This window comes from Cnephaeus nilssonii (genome assembly GCF_951640355.1).
Source record: "Cnephaeus nilssonii genome assembly, chromosome: 10".
NCBI lineage: Eukaryota > Metazoa > Chordata > Mammalia > Chiroptera > Vespertilionidae > Cnephaeus > Cnephaeus nilssonii.
This window is the reverse complement of record NC_137081.1, coordinates 55,346,140-55,365,963: the sequence shown is the minus strand read 5'-3', so window position 1 is coordinate 55,365,963 and position 19,824 is coordinate 55,346,140. Positions and strand designations below refer to the sequence as shown.

At 36.6% G+C, this 19,824-nt stretch overlaps 2 protein-coding genes across 9 annotated transcripts in view; one reads left to right on the top strand and one right to left on the bottom strand.

The window, feature by feature from the left end:
• The window catches only part of MARCHF7 (membrane associated ring-CH-type finger 7), a 45,243-nt gene extending 34,389 nt beyond the window's left edge, over nucleotides 1–10,854 (top strand). For 3 of the 8 annotated variants that reach the window (XM_079781890.1, XM_079781887.1, XM_079781886.1), the window contains 4 exons: nucleotides 2,473–2,582; nucleotides 5,606–5,719; nucleotides 7,187–7,235; nucleotides 7,827–10,854. In XM_079781890.1, coding sequence (XP_079638016.1) covers nucleotides 2,473–2,582; nucleotides 5,606–5,719; nucleotides 7,187–7,235; nucleotides 7,827–7,981 — 428 coding nt within the window. In that variant the 3' untranslated portion in view covers nucleotides 7,982–10,854. Of the gene's footprint in view, nucleotides 1–2,472; nucleotides 2,605–5,605; nucleotides 5,720–7,186 lie in introns of those variants that run through there. The other 5 variants (XM_079781891.1, XM_079781889.1, XM_079781893.1 and 2 more) reach the window with 4 other exon arrangements.
• The window catches only part of CD302 (CD302 molecule), a 40,925-nt gene continuing 31,112 nt past the window's right edge, over nucleotides 10,012–19,824 (bottom strand). Inside the window, exon 6 of the mRNA XM_079781894.1 lies at nucleotides 10,012–13,731. Within this exon, the coding sequence (XP_079638020.1) occupies nucleotides 13,529–13,731 (203 nt within the window). The 3' untranslated portion in view covers nucleotides 10,012–13,528. The remainder of the gene's footprint in view (nucleotides 13,732–19,824) is intronic.

Here is a 19,824-nt window from a genome sequence, read left to right as displayed (position 1 = left end):
CTTAGGCTTTATTAATCACTGTGCTGGAGTGTTACTAAGATTAAATGAGTGCTCAGCATGGTTCTTGGCTCTTAGTAAAGGCCTAGAAATGTTAACTAGTCCCAAAATGAAAAACAACGTGACTCACTTTCTAATACATTTGCAATGAGATTGTTAGTGTTGTATATATAGGAAAACAGATAGTACAGTGTATTGTTTAAGAACATTGGCTTTTTGAAGTTAGATGAACCTAGATTGGAGTAATGGCTCCAACACTTAACTATAGGATCTTGAGTAAGTTTTCTTAATATTGGTTCTCTATCCTGGCTACTGATCAAAGGTATCCATTGAAATTTTATAAAATACGGATGCCTTAGATCCACTCCTAAAAGTTATTAAGAAGGTTTGAGGCGGGTCTTAAGTTCCATCATAACTATAATTGAGTAATACTTTCCTTGTAGGATTATTGTGAAGGTCACATGAGATGAAGTTTATAAATAGTTCCTCACAGTACTGGGCACATGGTAAATACCCAAATGGGGTATATAAGGTTATTAGTACTTTTTAAGATAAGTACTTTTAAGAAATGATCAAATGAATATAAATATCTCAAAAACTGACCCTTTCTGATAAATTTTCACAAGCCTTTCTTATATTTATTATAAAGACCCCATCTGGTAGAAGATTCATTCTGGTAGAGAGTGATATAAACATGCATTAAGCAGTTGCTGCAAAGATGAATAAATGAAGTCGAGTACAATTTTAGGCAAATGTCAGGGCCTACTGAATGTGGTAGGAAATAATGCTAAAAGAATGGGTTAAAGAATGTTGGGATAAATGGGTTACTCCTGGCTGGGTATGGCCTTTTGAACACCTTCTGCAAGTTATTTATTCCATAGAAGAGAAAAATAAAGCCTTAAGATGTGAAGTAATTTGTATTGAATGATCTCCAAGATCCATATTTGGTGATCATCATAGTTTTCCTGCTTCTGAATCAGAGAGTAGTTTTAAGAAATTCCTCATAAAAGAAAGCCTTCTAAATGTCTTTTACATTGTTTATATTCTCTATCAGGTCACATTATGGACTTAACCTGATTTTAGTTCAGTGATACAATTATAGTGACTATCTTATGTAATTTGACTTAAGCATGTTTTTGAGACAATATAAACAACGTATTACCTCAGAATAACATTCACTTTTTTTTAGCTATTTTAGAGAGAATGCATGTAAGTTACTACTGCTGTCTTGGAATCTATGCCAAATTTTATTACTTACAGAATTGTTGTTATTAATTAGCACTAATTCTAAGTTTTATGAGCTCTTTAAAGACAGGGGTTACTAATTAATCTTTTTCTGAATCTGTAATATTGCACATAACAAGCACTCAACAGATGCTAGTTGAATAGAATTTGAACATCTACCCGGTTACTCATGTGACTTCCTTTAATTTTCTAAACATTTTTTTCAATTTAAAGCCTTATCTAAAAGCAAATACAGTGGGGAAAATGGCTTTATGTTTAACTAGACAAGACTGCTACCTACTAAATTGGAACCAGAGCTTAAGAGTAATCAAATGTTGCATGCATATGAGACAAAAGGAGCTTTTTAAAAAAAAATTGTGGTAAAATATATTAGTAAAATTTTCCCTTTTAAACGTTATTAAGAGTACAGTTAATTCAGTGACATTGTGTGCATCCAGAATGTTATGTGACCACCACCATTATCTGTTTGCAAAACTTTTTTTATCACTGCAAACTTTCCATTAAGCAATAATGCTCTCCTCCCTCCCCTCCCCACCACAATCCCTGTTAACTTCTGATTTACTTTTTCTCTGAATTTGCCTATTCTACACATTTCATATAAATGGGATAATGTATTTATCTTTTTTGTACCTACCTTATTTTGCTTAGCATAATGTTTTCAAGATTCATCTATGTTGTGGCACGTATCACGACTCCATTTTATGACAGAAAGGAGCTGTTTTGATCTGGACAAAAGTGGCTTTCTTTTTTTTTTTTTTTCCTCACTAACCTAGGGAGGGCACATTCCTTAAACCACAGAAGGTCTTAGGTATATATTGTCACATCAAAGATACTGGTCTGGGTATATGCAACTAGTTGTTTGCGATACTATGTTATTAAACATTGTTTTAATGCCATCTTGCCGATGTACTTAAGGATGAAGGAGGAAGTGCAGATAGCATTCCATTATCAGCTTCCCAGGATCAGTAATGTATGAGTATCTAGTAGAAAAAAACAGGTATATAAATAATGGGTGGAGGCTTAAATACCATAGAGTAGCACCTGACAGGCACTCTAGGTATTGGCTGATTGCTATTTTAGGAGACATGACTAGTTTATGACAGTAATCCAGTCTATCTCCTTCCCTCCCTCCCTTTCAATTTTCTATATCCTAAGCTTAAAACTTAAAGGAAAATGTTTTGTGGAGCCATAACAAAGCTAAGGTTCACTTGTAATGTACTGTTTCACCAGGTTCTTCCTTAGAGGCTGTGACCACCTGCGAACTCTGTAAGGAGAAGTTACAGCTCAACCTGGAGGACTTTGACGTCCATGAACTGCACAGAGCTCATGCAAATGAACAAGTTAGTATATTTTCCCTCGTTGGTAAGTGTCTCTTCTATGTTTAAAGGACAACTCTTGAAGAAAAGATTTAAAACATGGTCAGAAAACCGGCATTAAAATAATAAAAATAAGATCACTAATTTTTAAGAGCTTTAAATTTTTAAATGTTGAGATGCTTAAATTATAATTAGAATGAAAAGCTCACTTCTTAAAGGAAAATTAAAGGGGGGTGGAGATGGAGAAAAGATGTTAAAGGAGATTAGGATGATCCTAGAGCCATACAATATATCCAAGTGAGCTTAGCATATTTGTTATTAAGAGAGATATTTGATGGTGAGGAAATTCATGAATCCTTAAACACTTTTTAAGTGAAGGGGTAATGGACTCCCCCCCCCCCTTTATTTTATTGACATGTAGTTGAGATAACATAAAAACCACTTAAATTGAACAATTCAGTGGTTATTCGTACATTTGCAATCTGCAACCACCACCTCTACCTACTTCCAACCCGCTTTCATCTCTTCAAAAGAAAATCTCATACCCATTAAGCAGTTTCTCCCCATTACCCCCTTTTCCACATCCCCTGGAAACTACCGGTCTATGTTCTGTTTGTTTGGAGTTCTCTGTTCTCAATATTTCATATAAATGAATAATGTAGTATATGGTCTTTTGTGGACACTTTACTTTTAAACGTGGGAATAAATGGATACCCCTGAAAATCTGATTAAAACCATGAACACATCTTAAAAAATACATAGACACAAAATCTGTATATAAATTAAGGGATTCCCAAGTTCCTTGAAGCAATTTGCTTAGATCCAGTTTAAAAATCGATGATCTAGTGCAGCGATAACCAACCTTTCGGACTTCACGGACCACCAGTGTTCCTCGGACCACTGCTGATCTAGTGAATGAAACATTAGGCAGTTGTAGTATAGATGTTACTCCAATAGTAATTATTGTTATTCTCTAATGAATCAGTTGTCCAAAAAATACCATTTAAGCAAGAAATTTTCTTAAATCCCCAAAGGAGTCTCTCTAGACAACTGAGCATTGGTACTTTAAAGAATGGTAGAAGAGTATGGAAAGATGGAGTAATGCAAAAAAATACTTTTTTATTCTCAAAATGAGAGTAGGTTTCAAAGGATGGTTTTCTCCTGCCATTCTTCCTTTTCTAAGTACTCCCATCATGTCTCTTAAAGGTGGTGTTTGGCTTTTCAGTTAAACCAGGAATGTTTGTACTGTTCTCCAGTGATTTTAATGATCCACATCTTAAGTAATTTGGAAGTGTTAGGAAATAGGTGGAGTCATTGCTAAGAAAGCTTCCTGGCTTTAACTTCTTTGTTCTTTGTGAATCATGGATTCTGGTGGCCTGACAACCACCCCCATTTTAAGTGATGAGTTTAATATTAATACAGTTTAGTATTTCATTTCCAGTGGCTTCATTTTTTTCGAGATGCTAACCATTAACATTTTTTAAGTCTTACGGGTATATAATTTTCTTGTAAGTTAAAAAGAAAAGTAATTAAGTGAAGCATTTAAAGAAACATTTAATCAATTTTAAATTTCATTAGTATTCTAGACTCTGATAACTTGCTGAAGTTGGTACTAATAGCGTATAGTTCTTAACTTGCAGATTAAGTTAATTACCAATATGGCACAGCTTACAGATAGCTTGCTATATAGAAACTATAGGACAGTTCAGATTTTAAAAACACTATATGATTTGTAGTCTTAGCCTCAAAACAATAGGATAGTATGGAATCAAAGAACTATTTGAGCAACAGTTACTCTACTTCCTTTTTTAGTCTATTTTTTTTTAAATTACCGTGGCCTTTAAATTAATTGTATTATATAAGAATCATTTGACCTATCAGAATAGGTTTTAGTTATATAGTATATATTGAGTTAGCTGTAGATGAAGTGGTAATTTTTAAGTAAATATTTACAGTCATTTGTGCAGTGAAAGTGCTTATGAGCTTTATAAAGAACCAGATTCATTCTATAATCATATGACTTAAAAGTCCCACTTTTATATAAACCATTACATAAAGGAAGACTATATGAGATTAAAGAGGCTATTTACACACCTATTCGGACTCCTTATTTGGCATTAGTAAACTTTTATGGCATTATGAAGGGTGGCCCTTTATTTCCTGTTTTAAAAATATTTTATTGATTTTTTTTTTTTTTTTTACAGAGAGGGAGAGGGATAGAGAGTTAGAAACATTAATCAGCTGCTTCCTGCACACTCACTACTGCAGTGGTTCTCAACCTTTCTAATGCCGCGACCCTTTAATACAGTTCCTCATGTTGTGGTGACCCCCAACATAAAATTATTTTCGTTGCTACTTCATAACTATAATTTTGCTACTGTTAATGAATCGTAATATAAATATCTGTGTTTTCCGATGGTCTTCAGTTCTACAGCAGCGGTTCGCCTATGACCATCGAAAAACACAAATATTTACATTACAGGGTTGCCTGAGACCATCGGAAAACACAGATATTTACATTTTGCTACTGTTAATGAATTGTAATGTAAATATCTGTGTTTTCCGAAGGTCTTAGGCTCTACAGCAGTGGTTCTCAACCTGTGGGTTGTGACCCACAGGTTGAGATCTGCTAGCAGGGTCGCCTAAAACCATCGGAAAACACAGATATTTACATTACGATTCATTAACAGTAGCAAAATTACAGTTACGAGGTAGCAGCGAAAATAATTTTATGTTTGGGGGTCACCACAACATGAGGAACTGTATTAAAGGGTCACGGCATTAGAAAGGTTGAGAACCACTGCCCTACTGGGTATGTGCCCTTGACTGGAATTGAACCTGGGACCCTTGAGTCTGCAGGCCGACGCTCTATCCACTGAGCCAAACCAGTGAGGTCTATTTCCTGTTTTAATAGATGGCACCATATCTCTTACTAGGAGCTAGACATGAATGAATATATTTCCTCTAGTTTATCAGTGTGCTATGACTATCAATCTCAAGTTTACTAATTTTTCATTCTCCTTTTTCTTTTTGCTTCTCTTTTGAAGGCTGAGTATGAGTTTATCAGCTCTGGTCTCTACCTAGTTGTGTTACTACACTTGTGCGAACAAAGCTTTTCTGATATGATGGGAAATACAAGTGAACCAAGCACACGAGTCCGAGTAAGTAATGATGGAGGGGGGAGAAGGGAGGGTGTGATGTACCAGATGTTTTCTTTGGAAAGCAGATTGTTTTATATGCTCATATTCTATTTCCTTTGAGGACTTCTTGTGTTAAAATGTGTCTTAAAAATGAAAATATTGTAGATTTTATTAGAAATTGCTATCTTCTATATCAAGCAGCCTAATTTTCTCATAAAGCTATTTTAGAGAATTTTCTAGCTCTTAAAGGTAATTGGAATATATTTCAGTGAAAAACAGAATTGGAAACACTAAGTTCTCTTTTTAATTGGGCGGAGAGGAGGATGCCTTAGAAATATAACCTAGAAATCTGAACTCCAAAAAACCATGAGAGAACAGGAAATTAACTTCCATTTATTTGTTGTCATGTAAAAGCTTACCAATGTACTAATTTTTAAGTGAGTCCATAATATAAACTATTTTATTTTAGATAATGGACTATTTGGTATTTGCTCTGTACACTGTTACCTTAATTTAACACTTAAGCTAGCTGTTAGGTAGTCGTAAATGATACAGTTTGCCTCAGTGTACCAGTGGAAATTTGCATGCTGCTACCTTGCCCATTTTGTGTAGCAGAGGCTAGGGCCACCTACATCTCATTACTGTAATAATCTGAACACTTCATATCTTTAAATATGTTCATAAACCTTTTTTATGTAAGTGTTCATTTTAGTGACAATTTAACAATTTATGGTATTTTTTAAATTATAAAAATGTATATTATACATTGGTAAAACATTTTTCTGTAACCATCTTATGCACATTATTATACCTGTGAGCCAGTTAACAGATTATTATCATTGAGGAAAAGAGAATGAACAGTCTTAAGACCATCCAGAATTTGAGCAAAGATCTCTTGACTTCTTAGTATTTTAGAAATCATAGTACTACCTAAATCTAGTTAATGCCATAAAATGACTTCTCTCTTAAGAATGAATAAACCATATAAAGTATGTAATAAGGTCTATTGAGTTCATGCCTTTTTAAAAAAGCTGTAGTCAAATTAATATTAAAGTGCAAGTCATTTTTATGGTTTTAAAAAAATACAGAATTAGGTGCAATACTTCTGCACATTTACATAAGAAAATACTCTTGTTTTAATTTTCTGAATTGACCACTAAAATTGAATTCATGAATCCAATTTCTAAATTTTTTTTCATAATTGTTGCGTTACATTTATGCAAGAGAAATGTTATTTGATACAAATTCTGCATTTGCTCCCAATTTCTACATGCTTAATACGATTAATTTATTATGATTTATAAAAAATTTAATAACAATATCCTTAAGCTTAGTAATTTTTGATGTGGGTCGAGAAAGACCCCCCTATTTAAAGGCTTAAAAATGGTGTTTGACTTTTTAAATAGAAATGAAACTCCTATACTGAATCTCTCTTCAAATCCATTTGCAACATTTCAACTACTGTATTTTTTTCTGCATTGTTTCTAGTTTATTAACCTTGCAAGAACTCTTCAGGCACATATGGAAGATCTCGAAAGTAGGTGGAATTCCCCCTTCCCAGAATTGTTGAATTTACTGTTGCAAATTAAACTCACAGAGCAAAGCCTTAAGTATATATTCTCTCAAATTAGAGCTTCATTTATAGCCTTAATAATACTATTGATATGGGAAAGACGGCTGAGCAACTGACATTAGGTTTTTTAAAACATTTTTTTAATGGCACTAATTTTAAAGTACAGAAGGATCTACTTTTAACCACCAGTATATTACTTTTATTTTCAATAAAATTTTGTTTCTGATCACCTTAATTTTCACACTTAAGACGTTTGACTACTAATCAAACAACACTTTAATCTTTTAGATTTTTGTATTTGTGCATGAAATTTTATGTTATTCAGCTTTGTTAGATCATAAAAGATTTTCCTGGGTTTATGATAGTTGTAGGAAAATAGGAGTAAAAGAGCGCTAATTCTGAGTTCATAACAGAAGCCATAGTTGGTGGGTTGTTTCTTTTTTGTTTGTTTTGCTCCTTGTTCAGGTCCTCATGGACATTTTTAGATCCTATTCTAGCATTAGTTCTTCTGCCTGGGCTCCTATATGAAGGCATTTAATGTCCAAATCTTTACAGGCATCTGTACAACATACCATCTTCTCAAAGTCCTACAACCTCCATGGTGCTTCATACCAGGTGGACGCAGATACTGGTGGCTCTGGAATAGTTCCTGGGACTCCAAGATTACCCTGTTTAGTACTTTTTCACCCAAAGCAAGTGGTTCCCCATGATCAAATTTGAATGCACTCTTCGAAGTGTTTTAAAATATGTATTCTCCAATTGATTACCTTCTATATCATCTTCAAAATACTTGAAGTGTTGTCTGTAGTGTGCATAACATTTTCATCCTTAGCGAGTGTTCAGCATCTTTTGAAATAAGATTTGAGGCGGATTTAGTTCTCATAAGAACTTTTTAATTCTTTGAATTTTTTGTCATTCTGTGCTATTTTTAAGTTTTAAAAAGAGTTAGAGGTACAACCAGATAATGCTTTTTAGAATTTTAGTTAGTATGTGTAAAAATGGTATATAAAAGTCAAATGGTATATGAAATGATATGAAAATCTTTTTTTCTTTATGTCATCTTATCCCCTTTTTTGGTAAATAATAATTTATAGTTTGTCAGATATAATTTCAGTGAGTATTTTCCCCAGATTGTTTTTTTTTTTTTTTACATTCTCTTTTATAATTTAGTTCCCTACACATAACAGTGTCAACTCCTAAACATGAGAGGAAAAAAGATGGAGGTGAAATATATTCAAACTCAGCTGAGAATGAGAGATGTTGTGGGTGCTACAAGTTAACTACCAAATAAATACCAGCATATTAACATTTTGAACATGGGTTCTGACTGAATTTTCACCTGTGGAGTAAATAAAATAGGAAACATAAGTTCTTTACAAAGCAATTTACTTTTAGTTTGCTACTGCTCCATGATACAGCATAAAACTTAACCCCTTGTGTTTATGCATTCATGAGCTTTATGGTTGGTATCATTTACTAAAGATAAATTTTCTGCAAGATCAACAAATAGACTGAGAAACTGTATATGTAGCACAGTTTTCTGGTGGAAGGGTACTCTTAAATTATCTAGTGTTGACACAAGAAGAGTAAATGCTCTTGATAAGAGGGGAAATGGTAGTTCAATGTTTATTTTAGTGAGCTTCCACTTTCCTCGACATGTAGAGCAGTTTACAGAATACTTATGTTCTTCCTAAAGATATTTCAGGATGTTTCATATTAAATTTTTTTTTAAATATATATATTATTGATTTTTTTACAGAGAGGAAGGGAGAGGGATAGAGAGTTAGAAACATCGATGAGAGAGAAACATTCATCAGCTGCCTCCTGCACATCTCCTACTGGGGATGTGCCCGCAACCAAGGTAAAGCCCTTGACCGGAATCGAACCTGGGACCTTTCAGTCTGCAGACTGACGCTCTAACCACTGAGCCAAACCGGTTAGGGCTCATAGTAAATTCTTGAACCACTAATGACTCTAAACTAAATTGAGGTCCGAAATGTTGCAAAATGATAAGTTTCTGGCAATGTGGAGTTATTGGAGTAATTTCAACAAAAGGTTTTTACTGAATCCAATTATTTTACTTTAGGCTGTGTCTATAGAAAGCTATTTTGAATAACTAAATAGAGCTTTTTCTAGGCATTGTATAGACACAGCTTTGATGTAATTTGCAAGAACACCCATAACCTATTCTGTGCACATTTTTTTCCATTCTTACCGGATGCATCAAAACATGTTGCAGTAATAAGCCAGACTCAGGTGTGTGAGAGCACTTGTTTTAAGTTCACTTTTTCTCTATTGAAATTGGCTAATACGAGTACAGACATCTCAGAAACTTTCTAGAAGATTTTCTTGAACCACATTTTAAAACATTTTTGTTTTTATAGAAACGAACATAAAAAGATTTGGGGGTGGGGCGTTGTGGAATGGCATTACCCACAGTCATACTACCCTAACCCTGTCATAACATCATTTTGACCGAAGAGTATACTACATTGGGATTTTATTTTACAAGTCATTGCTCTTCTGGCTTCATATTTACACTTCCGTTCTCATCCCCCTTAAAATCATTCTTGATCATCCTCTTTTCTTTCAACAGCTTCAGAGGATGATTCTGAAGAAGATGGAGAACATAACAGAACATTTGATATTGCCTAACTTCATATAAGACAAATGGATGATCTGTTAACAAGTGTTTATTAAAACTGGCAATTAAGTATGAGTTAATTTTGTGGGGGAATGCCTATTAAATACATGATATAAAGAAAATGAATATATATATATATATACACACACACATACGTATGCGTGTGTGTGTGTGTGTGTGTATATATATATATATATTCATTCTCAAGTGTTGCTGAATTAAAATTCTACTTGCTGGACCTTTTAACATGGCCAGTGACTCTGATGTTAATAAACTGGTAATCAAAAGTATTTTTCTTTTAGGTGAGTGGGGAAGTGTTATATTGTTTTAAATAAGCAATGCCTACAACCCTTTTTTTTGTTCTGATTATTGTAGTCATATTTATGAAAATGGTTTGTGTTTTAGCCCTTTGCTAGTGAAAAAAAAAAAAGACAAAACTATGCTTTCAAAATAAAATGCCAAATGGCACCTAATTATTTTTCCTTTTAAAATGCCTTAAGTTGCAGTTTCATTTACATAATCATTTGCTTCCAGTGTTTAAAGAGAAAAAAGAATGAGTAAGGGGGAGTAAGTTATGAAGAGCATTATATTAGGTGTCCAAATTGACTTTAAATTCTAAATTTATTTAGCAGTGATATCTAATTTTTTTAAAAGTATATAAAATTAACATGTATAAATGATGGATACATTTTTGTATTGATTTGAAAAATGCAGGTTATATTTGATAGGCCATAGTATGTAGATATTCCTTTAGGAATATTTCAGCTCTAAATTATACCAGAATTGCCAGTCAAGTGCTATTTGGTAAAAAGAAAATTATTGCAATCTCAAGTTAATGGAATATTTTTAAATCCCGCATTCAAAGTTTAAAACACTGGTTTTCAGTATGTTTTTTAGTGTTGTCACTTCTTCGTAAATAAAAACCTGTTTGAATCCTCATCGTTTTTAACTGTTCTTGTTAATCTGAGCATTTATTTAGTAGCTTACTATTTTTCACTACATTGGAGAACAAAAGAACTTTACCTTCACCATGAATAGCTCTACACTGTGGTCATGCGTTGTGTATAGTTCCAGAACAGTATATTTTCTCTGTGAGCAACCATAGCATACACTCAAAAACACTTTCACATGGTTCTAGGTTGAATAAAGGCTTAGGCCATGGCAACAAACTACTTTTTCCAAATATAAATAGAAACCATGTAATTTCTCAAATCTGAATCAACACTTAGTTTGTTGGTCTTCATGTAAAACCTTAGCTCAAAATAAAGTATACTGATTGATTTACTTTGTAGCTTGAAACGTTTGCTTTTGGTGCTCAAAGTAGACTTCAAATCTTATAGCAAGAATTTTATTAAATTTCCAAATTCCATTTCATACAAAAATATGTTTCTAAAACATCTGCTCAACTTTACTTGTTAGTTTTGCGTTCATTACCTATTGTAAAGCAAAAATGCTAATTTAAGAATGCCAGTTTCTGTATCTATTCTGTGCGTCCTTAGGATTGTTTTGAATTTGAAACATTTATACTTTTACTAGAACTCAGTATGAAAATTAAATTGTCTTCTGCTTTAACCCACAATGTTTTTTATTTGAAAAATTAAATGGTAAAATTCCATTGGTGTACATACAATTTTATAGTTTTTTTAAATGCTAAGTGACAGTGGCTTGAGCTATTCTTGTAGTTCTTAGCACTACATATTTAATATTGTATTTGCTTCTGATATCCTGTAAATGTAAGAAAAATCTTCCATTTGTTATCACAAACTCTGAAAAATGGGACACTACAAAAATTGCAAATTCCTAAGAAAATGTAATGTTATTCTTTCTAGATATCTGCCAAATTAACTAGACCATGATCTTAAAGAAAACAATTTAAACATTCTGAGTATAAATAAACATGCGTATTATTTGTTAATAATAAAAATACAGATTTGAATGCTCCAGTTAATCTGTTGACCTTTAAATAGAAATAAGGGCCTGTTTACAGATGTTCTGATACATAAAGAAAATTAAGATTTAACATTTTATTACCAGGGTCCTCTAATAACTTGTTTGAGAAATGAGATCAAACATGGGAGTGGGTGAGGGGTTAGTTTAAAACAGCCATTTTGCAAGAGGTGCCATTAGGTAGAAGTTAATAAAAATGAATAGAAGGAATTAGTTGTATGAGGATTGAGTGGAAGGGGAGGGGAGATTCTGGAGCAGCACTAACCAGTGAAAGTGGAAATATTTTAAATTGCATGTGAGTTGAGCACTTGAAATGTTACTAGTGCAATTGAGAAAATGAATTAAGTTATTTTTACTTTAAAAGCCACACGTTTTGTGGGTGCTACAAGTTAACTACCATATTGGCCATTGTAGAGATTTGTGACAATAGGAGAAGGTTTTAAGGAAGAGATTGGGATCGGCCTTAGTTCTTAAACTCCTAGAATCGGAGTAGGAAAGCAAGAAGGAATTCCAGTCTCATGTTCACTATCTTTAGTATCACTTAACTAGAGGCCTGTGCACGTGAAATTCATGCATGGGGGAGGGGTTGTCTCTCAGCCCTGCTTGCACCCTCTCCAATCTGGGACCCCTCGAGGGATGTCCGACTGCCCATTTAGGCCTGATCCCGGACATCCCTCTCACAATCCAGGACTGCTGGCTCCCAACCACTCGCCAGCCTGATCACCCCCTAACCACTCGCCTGCCAACCCGATTGCCCCTAACTGCCCTCCCCTGCCGGCCATCTTGTGTGTTGGAGTGATGGTCAGTTTGCATATTACCTCTATTATATAGGATAGCTGATCAATAATACCCTTCTAAATCACCACATGAAAAAATTTAAAGCTCTTACAGAGCATAATTGTATAATACAGCTGCTATAACATTTTAATACCATATAGCCTTTATCATGAATAAAAGTGCCATTAATTGTGAGGAGGGAAACATGACACAAGCTGGGACTGTTGCCTTTGGTCAAACTTGATAGTGTGGACTATGGGTTATTGAGAGAGGACTTAACTGAGCTTTTGTGTTTCTAAATGGAGTAAATATAATTGTATATGAACTATATACATTGTTTTCTAATAGTTTTTAAGCTATAAAGAACACTAAGGAAAACAACTCTCAGGTTTTTTTCCATTTTCATATTTTACCCCCCAAATGATTATTTCTCACCCTTAAATTGTCCATGAAAGGTGCTGAAAATTTAAGCGTCATCACTACCGTATAGTACAGTGTTTTTCTGCATTTTTTGCTTATGTCATTGAAAGATAAAGGTCAATGCTGGAGGAGTATAAGATAACCTTATATAGGAATATGTCTGGTAGTAGGGGAAAAGTAAAGGGGCATTATGATTCAAGTGTTATCCTTACTACCTGCCTCCCACCGTTTTTGTTTTTAGGTTTTTTTTCTGCTTGTGCTTTAAGCTTTCCTTCAAGTAAAAAGTAACATTTGGGGAGGTGGTTAAAACCACTAACATACCTTAAGAGCATTCCTTTTTCAAATGCGATGAGGGATGGTACTGAAATAAGGATATATACCATAAAAACTCATTGTGAGGTTTTATATTAAAGTCCTACAAGAAACACTGCCAGTGTATTTGATGTTTTAATCCGAGATTCCCAAAGTTTCAGTCAAATTGAACAGCATGTTCGTTTTCTTCTGCAACTACCAAAACACAGTTGTCGTTATAAGGCGATTGGGGTGCAGCTGAAAAAACTGTGGTGAAACCAGAATGCACATTTCTTTTGTACAGGAACCAAACTATTGCTCCCAAAACTGTCAAAATCACTGTGCTAGCAATCACCAAAGCTGATATTAAAATGTGGTTATCTGTAAAGGAAAAGACAAAAGAAAATATGGGAAATTAGGTACATAAATTGCTAATATTGTATTGGGGGGACACTAATAATAGTTTTATCATGTAAATACTTGCCTATTTAGGGAATTTCCCACACTGTTGAGAAAATAAAATTACTATCAAGGTTTATATTTTTTTGCTTGAACACAACTGCCATATTTTAAATTTTCAGGTAAATTTTGCAATTCTCTAAGATTCAAAAATCCCTTTTTGTTTTTTGAGTTTATTCAAGTAACTATATATTTTTGTATTCCTGAAGTAATTGTGTACAACCTTGCAGTTTTGGCTACCAAAACCTTGGAACCTTTCTGTAAGAATTTAGTTCAATAACTCAAGCAAAAATCATTCTGTTTAGGAGTCAGGAGTAGGACAGTGCTTTGAGGAAGGTATTTGTATTTCATAGTAAAAGTAAATGAAGAGAAATACCAGAATTGTTTCTTCTTTAAAAATGTATTTTTGCATTAAGATTACTAAAATAGTCTCATAATGCTCTTTTCAGCTGGTGCTTGTTAAAGTGAGACTTGGAAATGTAAAGCTTAGCAAAAAAAATCTTGCCAGAGGTTAAGATGAGTAAAAGCCACTGATATTTCTAAAATATTTTCAGGCTTCTTTAGAGACATTTAAGCCAAGAAATCTGTAAACTGCAAATGGGATTCTTTCATAATTAGTAGTTTTTATTAAACTTAACACAGCCCATTTGTAGTATAGCATTCTGACTTGACCAGTATGGACATACTACTTTAATTTCAGTCTATTAATGAATCCTATCTAATAAAGAGGGAATATGCTACTTGACTACCACGCCCTCACAAAGATGGCAGCACCCACAGCCAATAAGGAGGGAATATGCTAATTGAATGCCACACCCTCAAAGATGGCAGCACCCATTCCCCTCAGTGTGCAGCATGGCCAGGTCCGCCCCCAGGTGACTCTGGCTGCTCCACGCGCCTGCCTACAGAATCCCCCAGTCCCCTGTACCGCCCAGGGCCAGCCCGAGGCACAGGCAAGCCTCCAATGGCAGCTGCCCAAATACCCAGGGCTGCCCAAGTCTCAGGTAACCAGGGCCGGCCTAGGTTTGCGCTGCTGGCAGTGGCAGCAGCAGGTGTGATGGGGGTGTCGCCTTCCCCTGATTGCTGGGTTGCCTCCTGCCCCTGAGGGCTCCTGGAATGAGAGGGGGCAGGCCAGGCTGAGGGACCTCCCTCCCCCTCCAGTGCATGAATTTTCATACTCTGGGCCTCTAATGTATAATAATCAGTACTAACTACTTAAGTGATTATATGACAACTAGAGGCCTGGTGCACGAAATCCGTGCACGGAGGGAGGGGTGTCCCTCAGCCCAGCCTGCACCCTCTCCAATCTGGGATCCCTCTCACAATCCAGGACTGCTGGCTCCCAACCACTCGCCTACCTTCCTTCCTGATTGCCCCTAACCGCTTCTGCCTGCCAGCCTGATCACCCCTTAACCACTCCCCTGCCAGCCTGATTTATGCCTAACTACCCTCCCCTGCAGGCCTGATTGCCCCTAACTGCCCTCCCCTGCAGGCCTGGTCACCCCTAACTGCCCTCCCCTGCAGGCCTGGTCACCCCTAACTGCCCTCCCCTGCAGGCCTGGTCACCCCCCAACTGCCCTCCCCTGCAGGCCTGGTCACCCCCAACTGCCCTCCCCTGCAGGCCTGGTCACCCCCCCCCCCAACTGTTCACTGCAGGCCTGGGTCCCCCTCCCCCCCCCAACTGCCCTCCCCTGCAGGTCTGGTCACCCCCAACTGCCCTCCCCTGCAGGCCTGCCCCCCCCCAACTGTTCACTGCAGGCCTGGGTCCCCCTCCCCCCCCCCCCAACTGCCCTTCCCTGCAGGCCCGGTCACCCCCAACTTCCCTCCTCTGCCAGCCTAGTCACCCCTAACTGCCCTCCCCTGCAGGTTTTATCGCCCCGAACTCTCCTCCCTTGCAGGCCTGGTCCCTCCCAACTACCTTCCCCTGCTAACTGTCTTGTGGTGGCCATCTTGTGTCCACATGGGGGCAAAATCTTTGACTACATGGGGGCAGCCATCTTGTGTGTTGGAGTGATGGTCAATCTGAATATTTTATTAGATAGGATAGAGGCCTGGTGCATGGGTGGGGGCCAGCTGGTTTGCCCTGAAGGGTCTCCCGGATCAGAGTGGGGGTTCCCTTGGGGCATGGGGTGGCCTGGACGAGGGGCCTGTGGTGGTTTGCAGGCCGGCCACACCCCCCAGTGACCCAAGCGGAGGCCCTGGTATCTGGGGTTTATTTATCTTCTACAATTGAAACTTTGTAGCCTGGAGCGGAGCCAAGCCTTCTGCTTGCCCTGTGGTGGCAGCCATTTCTGTTGGAATTTATTTACCTCCTATAATTGAAATTTTGTAGCCTGGAGCGGAGGCCAAGGCAGGCCAGGGCTTCAGAAGCTTGGCTTCCTCCATCGCCAGAGGCAACCCTAGTCTCCTGCTATTTCCAGCTCCAAGGCTGCCACCATTTCTGTTTGGATTTATTTATCTTCTATCATTGAAACTTTGTAGCCTTGAGTGGAGGCCTAGGCCCACAAGGGCAGGCGGAAAGCTTGGCTTCCTCCATTGCTGGGGAAACTCAAGCCTCCCTTCTGCTCTCTGTGGCCGCAGCCATCTTGGTTGGATTTGCATATTCGCTCCTGACTGGCTAGTGGGCATGGCTTCTGGGTGTAGTGGAGGTATGGTCAATTTGCATATTACTCTTTTATTAGAATAGTCCAAAAAAAGAAAACTTTAGTCTGAAAGAGCATGGTAATTAAGACTGGCATAATAGACATAACCACACTCCTTAACTAATAAATTAAAATACCTAGTATCTTAAGAACTGAATGGCATTCTGCATTGGTAGGGCATAGTATATATACTCCTTGTGTTTTTACATCCTGCAAGTGACCTGTGCTCAAGTTGCCTCCAGGGCTTTTGATTGGCTGGCTTCATTCTACTGAGATGTGGAGGGATGCCAGTCTTGAGGCAACTAGTGAGTTGGGTGTTAAAATTATGTTAAGGTTTTCTATCTGGAATAAAGGATAGTTCTACATTAGAAACACTTACCTACTAATTATAAGGAAAAATTCATTGCCCACTTTACTAAGTATTATCTAATACTAATTTTAAAAACTAATTAAAAATAGCTCTTAGCAAGGTAAATAAGTCTTGCTTAGGCCTAATAAAAGGAAGTTTAGGAAAGCTATAACATAATTAAAACAAGCTCTCCACATTTCTCAAACCCAATCTAACTTCTCAACCAAAGGTCTCATTAATAAATGCAGAAACACATGTATATTATTTAATTCTTGTATCTACTGTAGCTGGACTATTAGCCACTCAACTTTGACATGTAATCACTGACTTCCCTGACATGCTCTCCCCATTTTTCAAACTGTTCCATTCTATGTGGACTCAAAATTCTGCCTGGTTGGTCTTAGTCTTTTGAGTTTTTAAATATTTATTGGTAGGTATTGTGTGTAGCTGATGCCTCTCCCCACTACCCAAGGCTGTTCTACCTCAAATTCTCTTAAATGACGACACCAGTAGCCACTGTAGAATCATCCAATATAGGAACTATCCTAGACTTTACATACACTAGTCATGTCCTTTTTCCAGTCTGACTATTCCTCTTGTCACCATGATACCTTAGTTTTAACACTGCCGCCCAAACTACATAATCGATCTCTCAAAAATATAAATTCGTTGGATTTTATAATTCCAAGCCAGTTTGAGTGCTAACAGTGTACATACAATCCCTATATTTTTAACTTTTTTTTTTTTTTTTACATATGGAGAAACAGGCACGGGTTTTAAATGACTTGTAACTCACGCATCATCTTCTGTAAGCTGGTGCTGAATCCAATTTGGTCTAACTACCCCTTTTCCTGTGTGCTTACCACACCAAGTGCAGCCACTTTCTCTTGACAGCATTCTTCCCCAGGACTTCTTGTAGCTTAACACTTGCATGAAAGGGAACTTCCTGTTTGCCAAAAGTACCTCTCCACTTAACTGTCCTGCTTGCTTCAACTTCCTGGTACTATTGTTACTCCATAAAGTCATAGACTAAACAGAATGCCTTTATGATAGGCTTTCAAACATCCTTTCATTTCCTTTACATCTTCATTCTGCTCAAATAAAGCCTTTCCTGGCAACCCTATTTTTAAAAGCATCCCCCTTTCATCTTTTTCTCTGTAGTACGTGACATCATCTGACATATATTGAACCTTCCCACTAAGATGTAAGCTTGAAACCAGAGGCTGTTTCTGTTCACTGCTCTGTCTTTAATGTCTAAAAGAAGAAAACCTTGCACATAATAGTTACACATATGTATGGGATATGTTTTTTAATGAATTTCTAGTTTTTCAGAGATTACTGGACTCTAAAGACCAAATGTTGCCAGACCTTTTAACTATTCCTGAAATGGTTTTGAGATCCAAAGACCTACCTGATATTTTCTACTCATGTTTCAATTTGCATAACCTTTTCCCTCCTAAGTATACATGTTCATTGCTTGAAATACATGGTTCTACAAGGTAGGCTATGAAAAAAAAAAAAAACTGCTCCAGCCCCTTATCCTTAATTTCTATTCCTCAAAGGTAACCACTCCTGTTACTGCTGTTACTTGCTTTCCTGCTTCTAAGGAACATGCTTACAACTGCTTCCCTTTAATTTCTAAAATATGGTAAAATATACAACAAAATTTATCATCTTAAGTACATTTCAGTAGCATTAACTACATTCACATTGTTGTGCTATGTTACCACTATTCATCCATAGATCTCTTGCAAACCAGAAACTACATGTATTAATAACCCCCCATTATCCCCGACACCAAGGCCCTGGCAACCACCATTCTACCTTCTTTCTCTATGAGGTGGACTACTTCAGCTACCTCATATAATTGGGATCATACAACATTTACCCTTTGTGACTAGCTTATTTCACTTAGATTAATGTCCTCCAAGTTGATGCATATTTAGCATATGTCAGAATTGCCTTTTTAAGGCTGAATAATGTTCCATAGTAGTAATACATACCACATTTTGCTTATCTATTTGTTGATAGATACTTGAGTTGGTTCCACCTTTTGGCTATTGCAAATAATGCTGCTATAAACATGGGTGTACAAATACCTCTTTGAACCTTCCTTTCACTTCTTTTTGGGTAAATACTCAGAAATGGGATTGCTGGATCAATGGTAATTTTTAATTTTTTGAGGCACTACCATACTGTTTTCCACAGTGGCTGCACCATTTTACATTCCCACTAATAGTGCACAAAGTTTCTATTTTATTCACATCTTTGTCAAAACTTGTTTTTTGCTGTTTTTTAGACAGACAGCCTAATAGGTGTGAGGTTGTACTGTGCTTGATTTTTTTAGATGTTACATGTTGCTCCTATAGAAAAGAGAAATACGTACAAATTCTTATTTAAATACACCTCTTTCATCATAGTTATACCAATGGCAAGCCCTAAACAGAGAAAATGCTCATGGTACATATACCTGATAAAGGACTTGTATCCAGAATTTATAAGAAAAAACTAATCAATAACAAAGGGAACCAAAAAAATAAGGGCAAAAGACTTGAACAGGCATTTCACAAAAGATATCGGAATGGCTGATAAACATGGTAAGTGCTCAACATCATTCTTCATCAGGGACTTGAAAAATTTACAATAATTACATACCCAGCGGAATGGTAAAAATTAAATAGCATGATAAGTACCATCCTGGGATTGGTAAGCAAGTGGAACTTGTATACACTTGCAGTAGGAATGTAATGTGGTACAGCCACTTAGAAAAATTACTCAGGCCCGGCCAGCATGGCTCAGTGGTTTAGCGTCGACCTATGAACCAGGAAGTTACCGTTAGATTCCTGGTCAGGGCACATGCTTGGATTGCGGGCTGCATCCCCAGTGCGGGGCATGCAGGGGGCTGCTGATCAATGATTCTCATCATTGATGTTTCTATCTCTCCTCCCTCTCTGAAATCAATAAAAATATATTTTAAAAAACTACTCAGTGGTTTCTAATAAAACTGAACATATTAGCTACCCT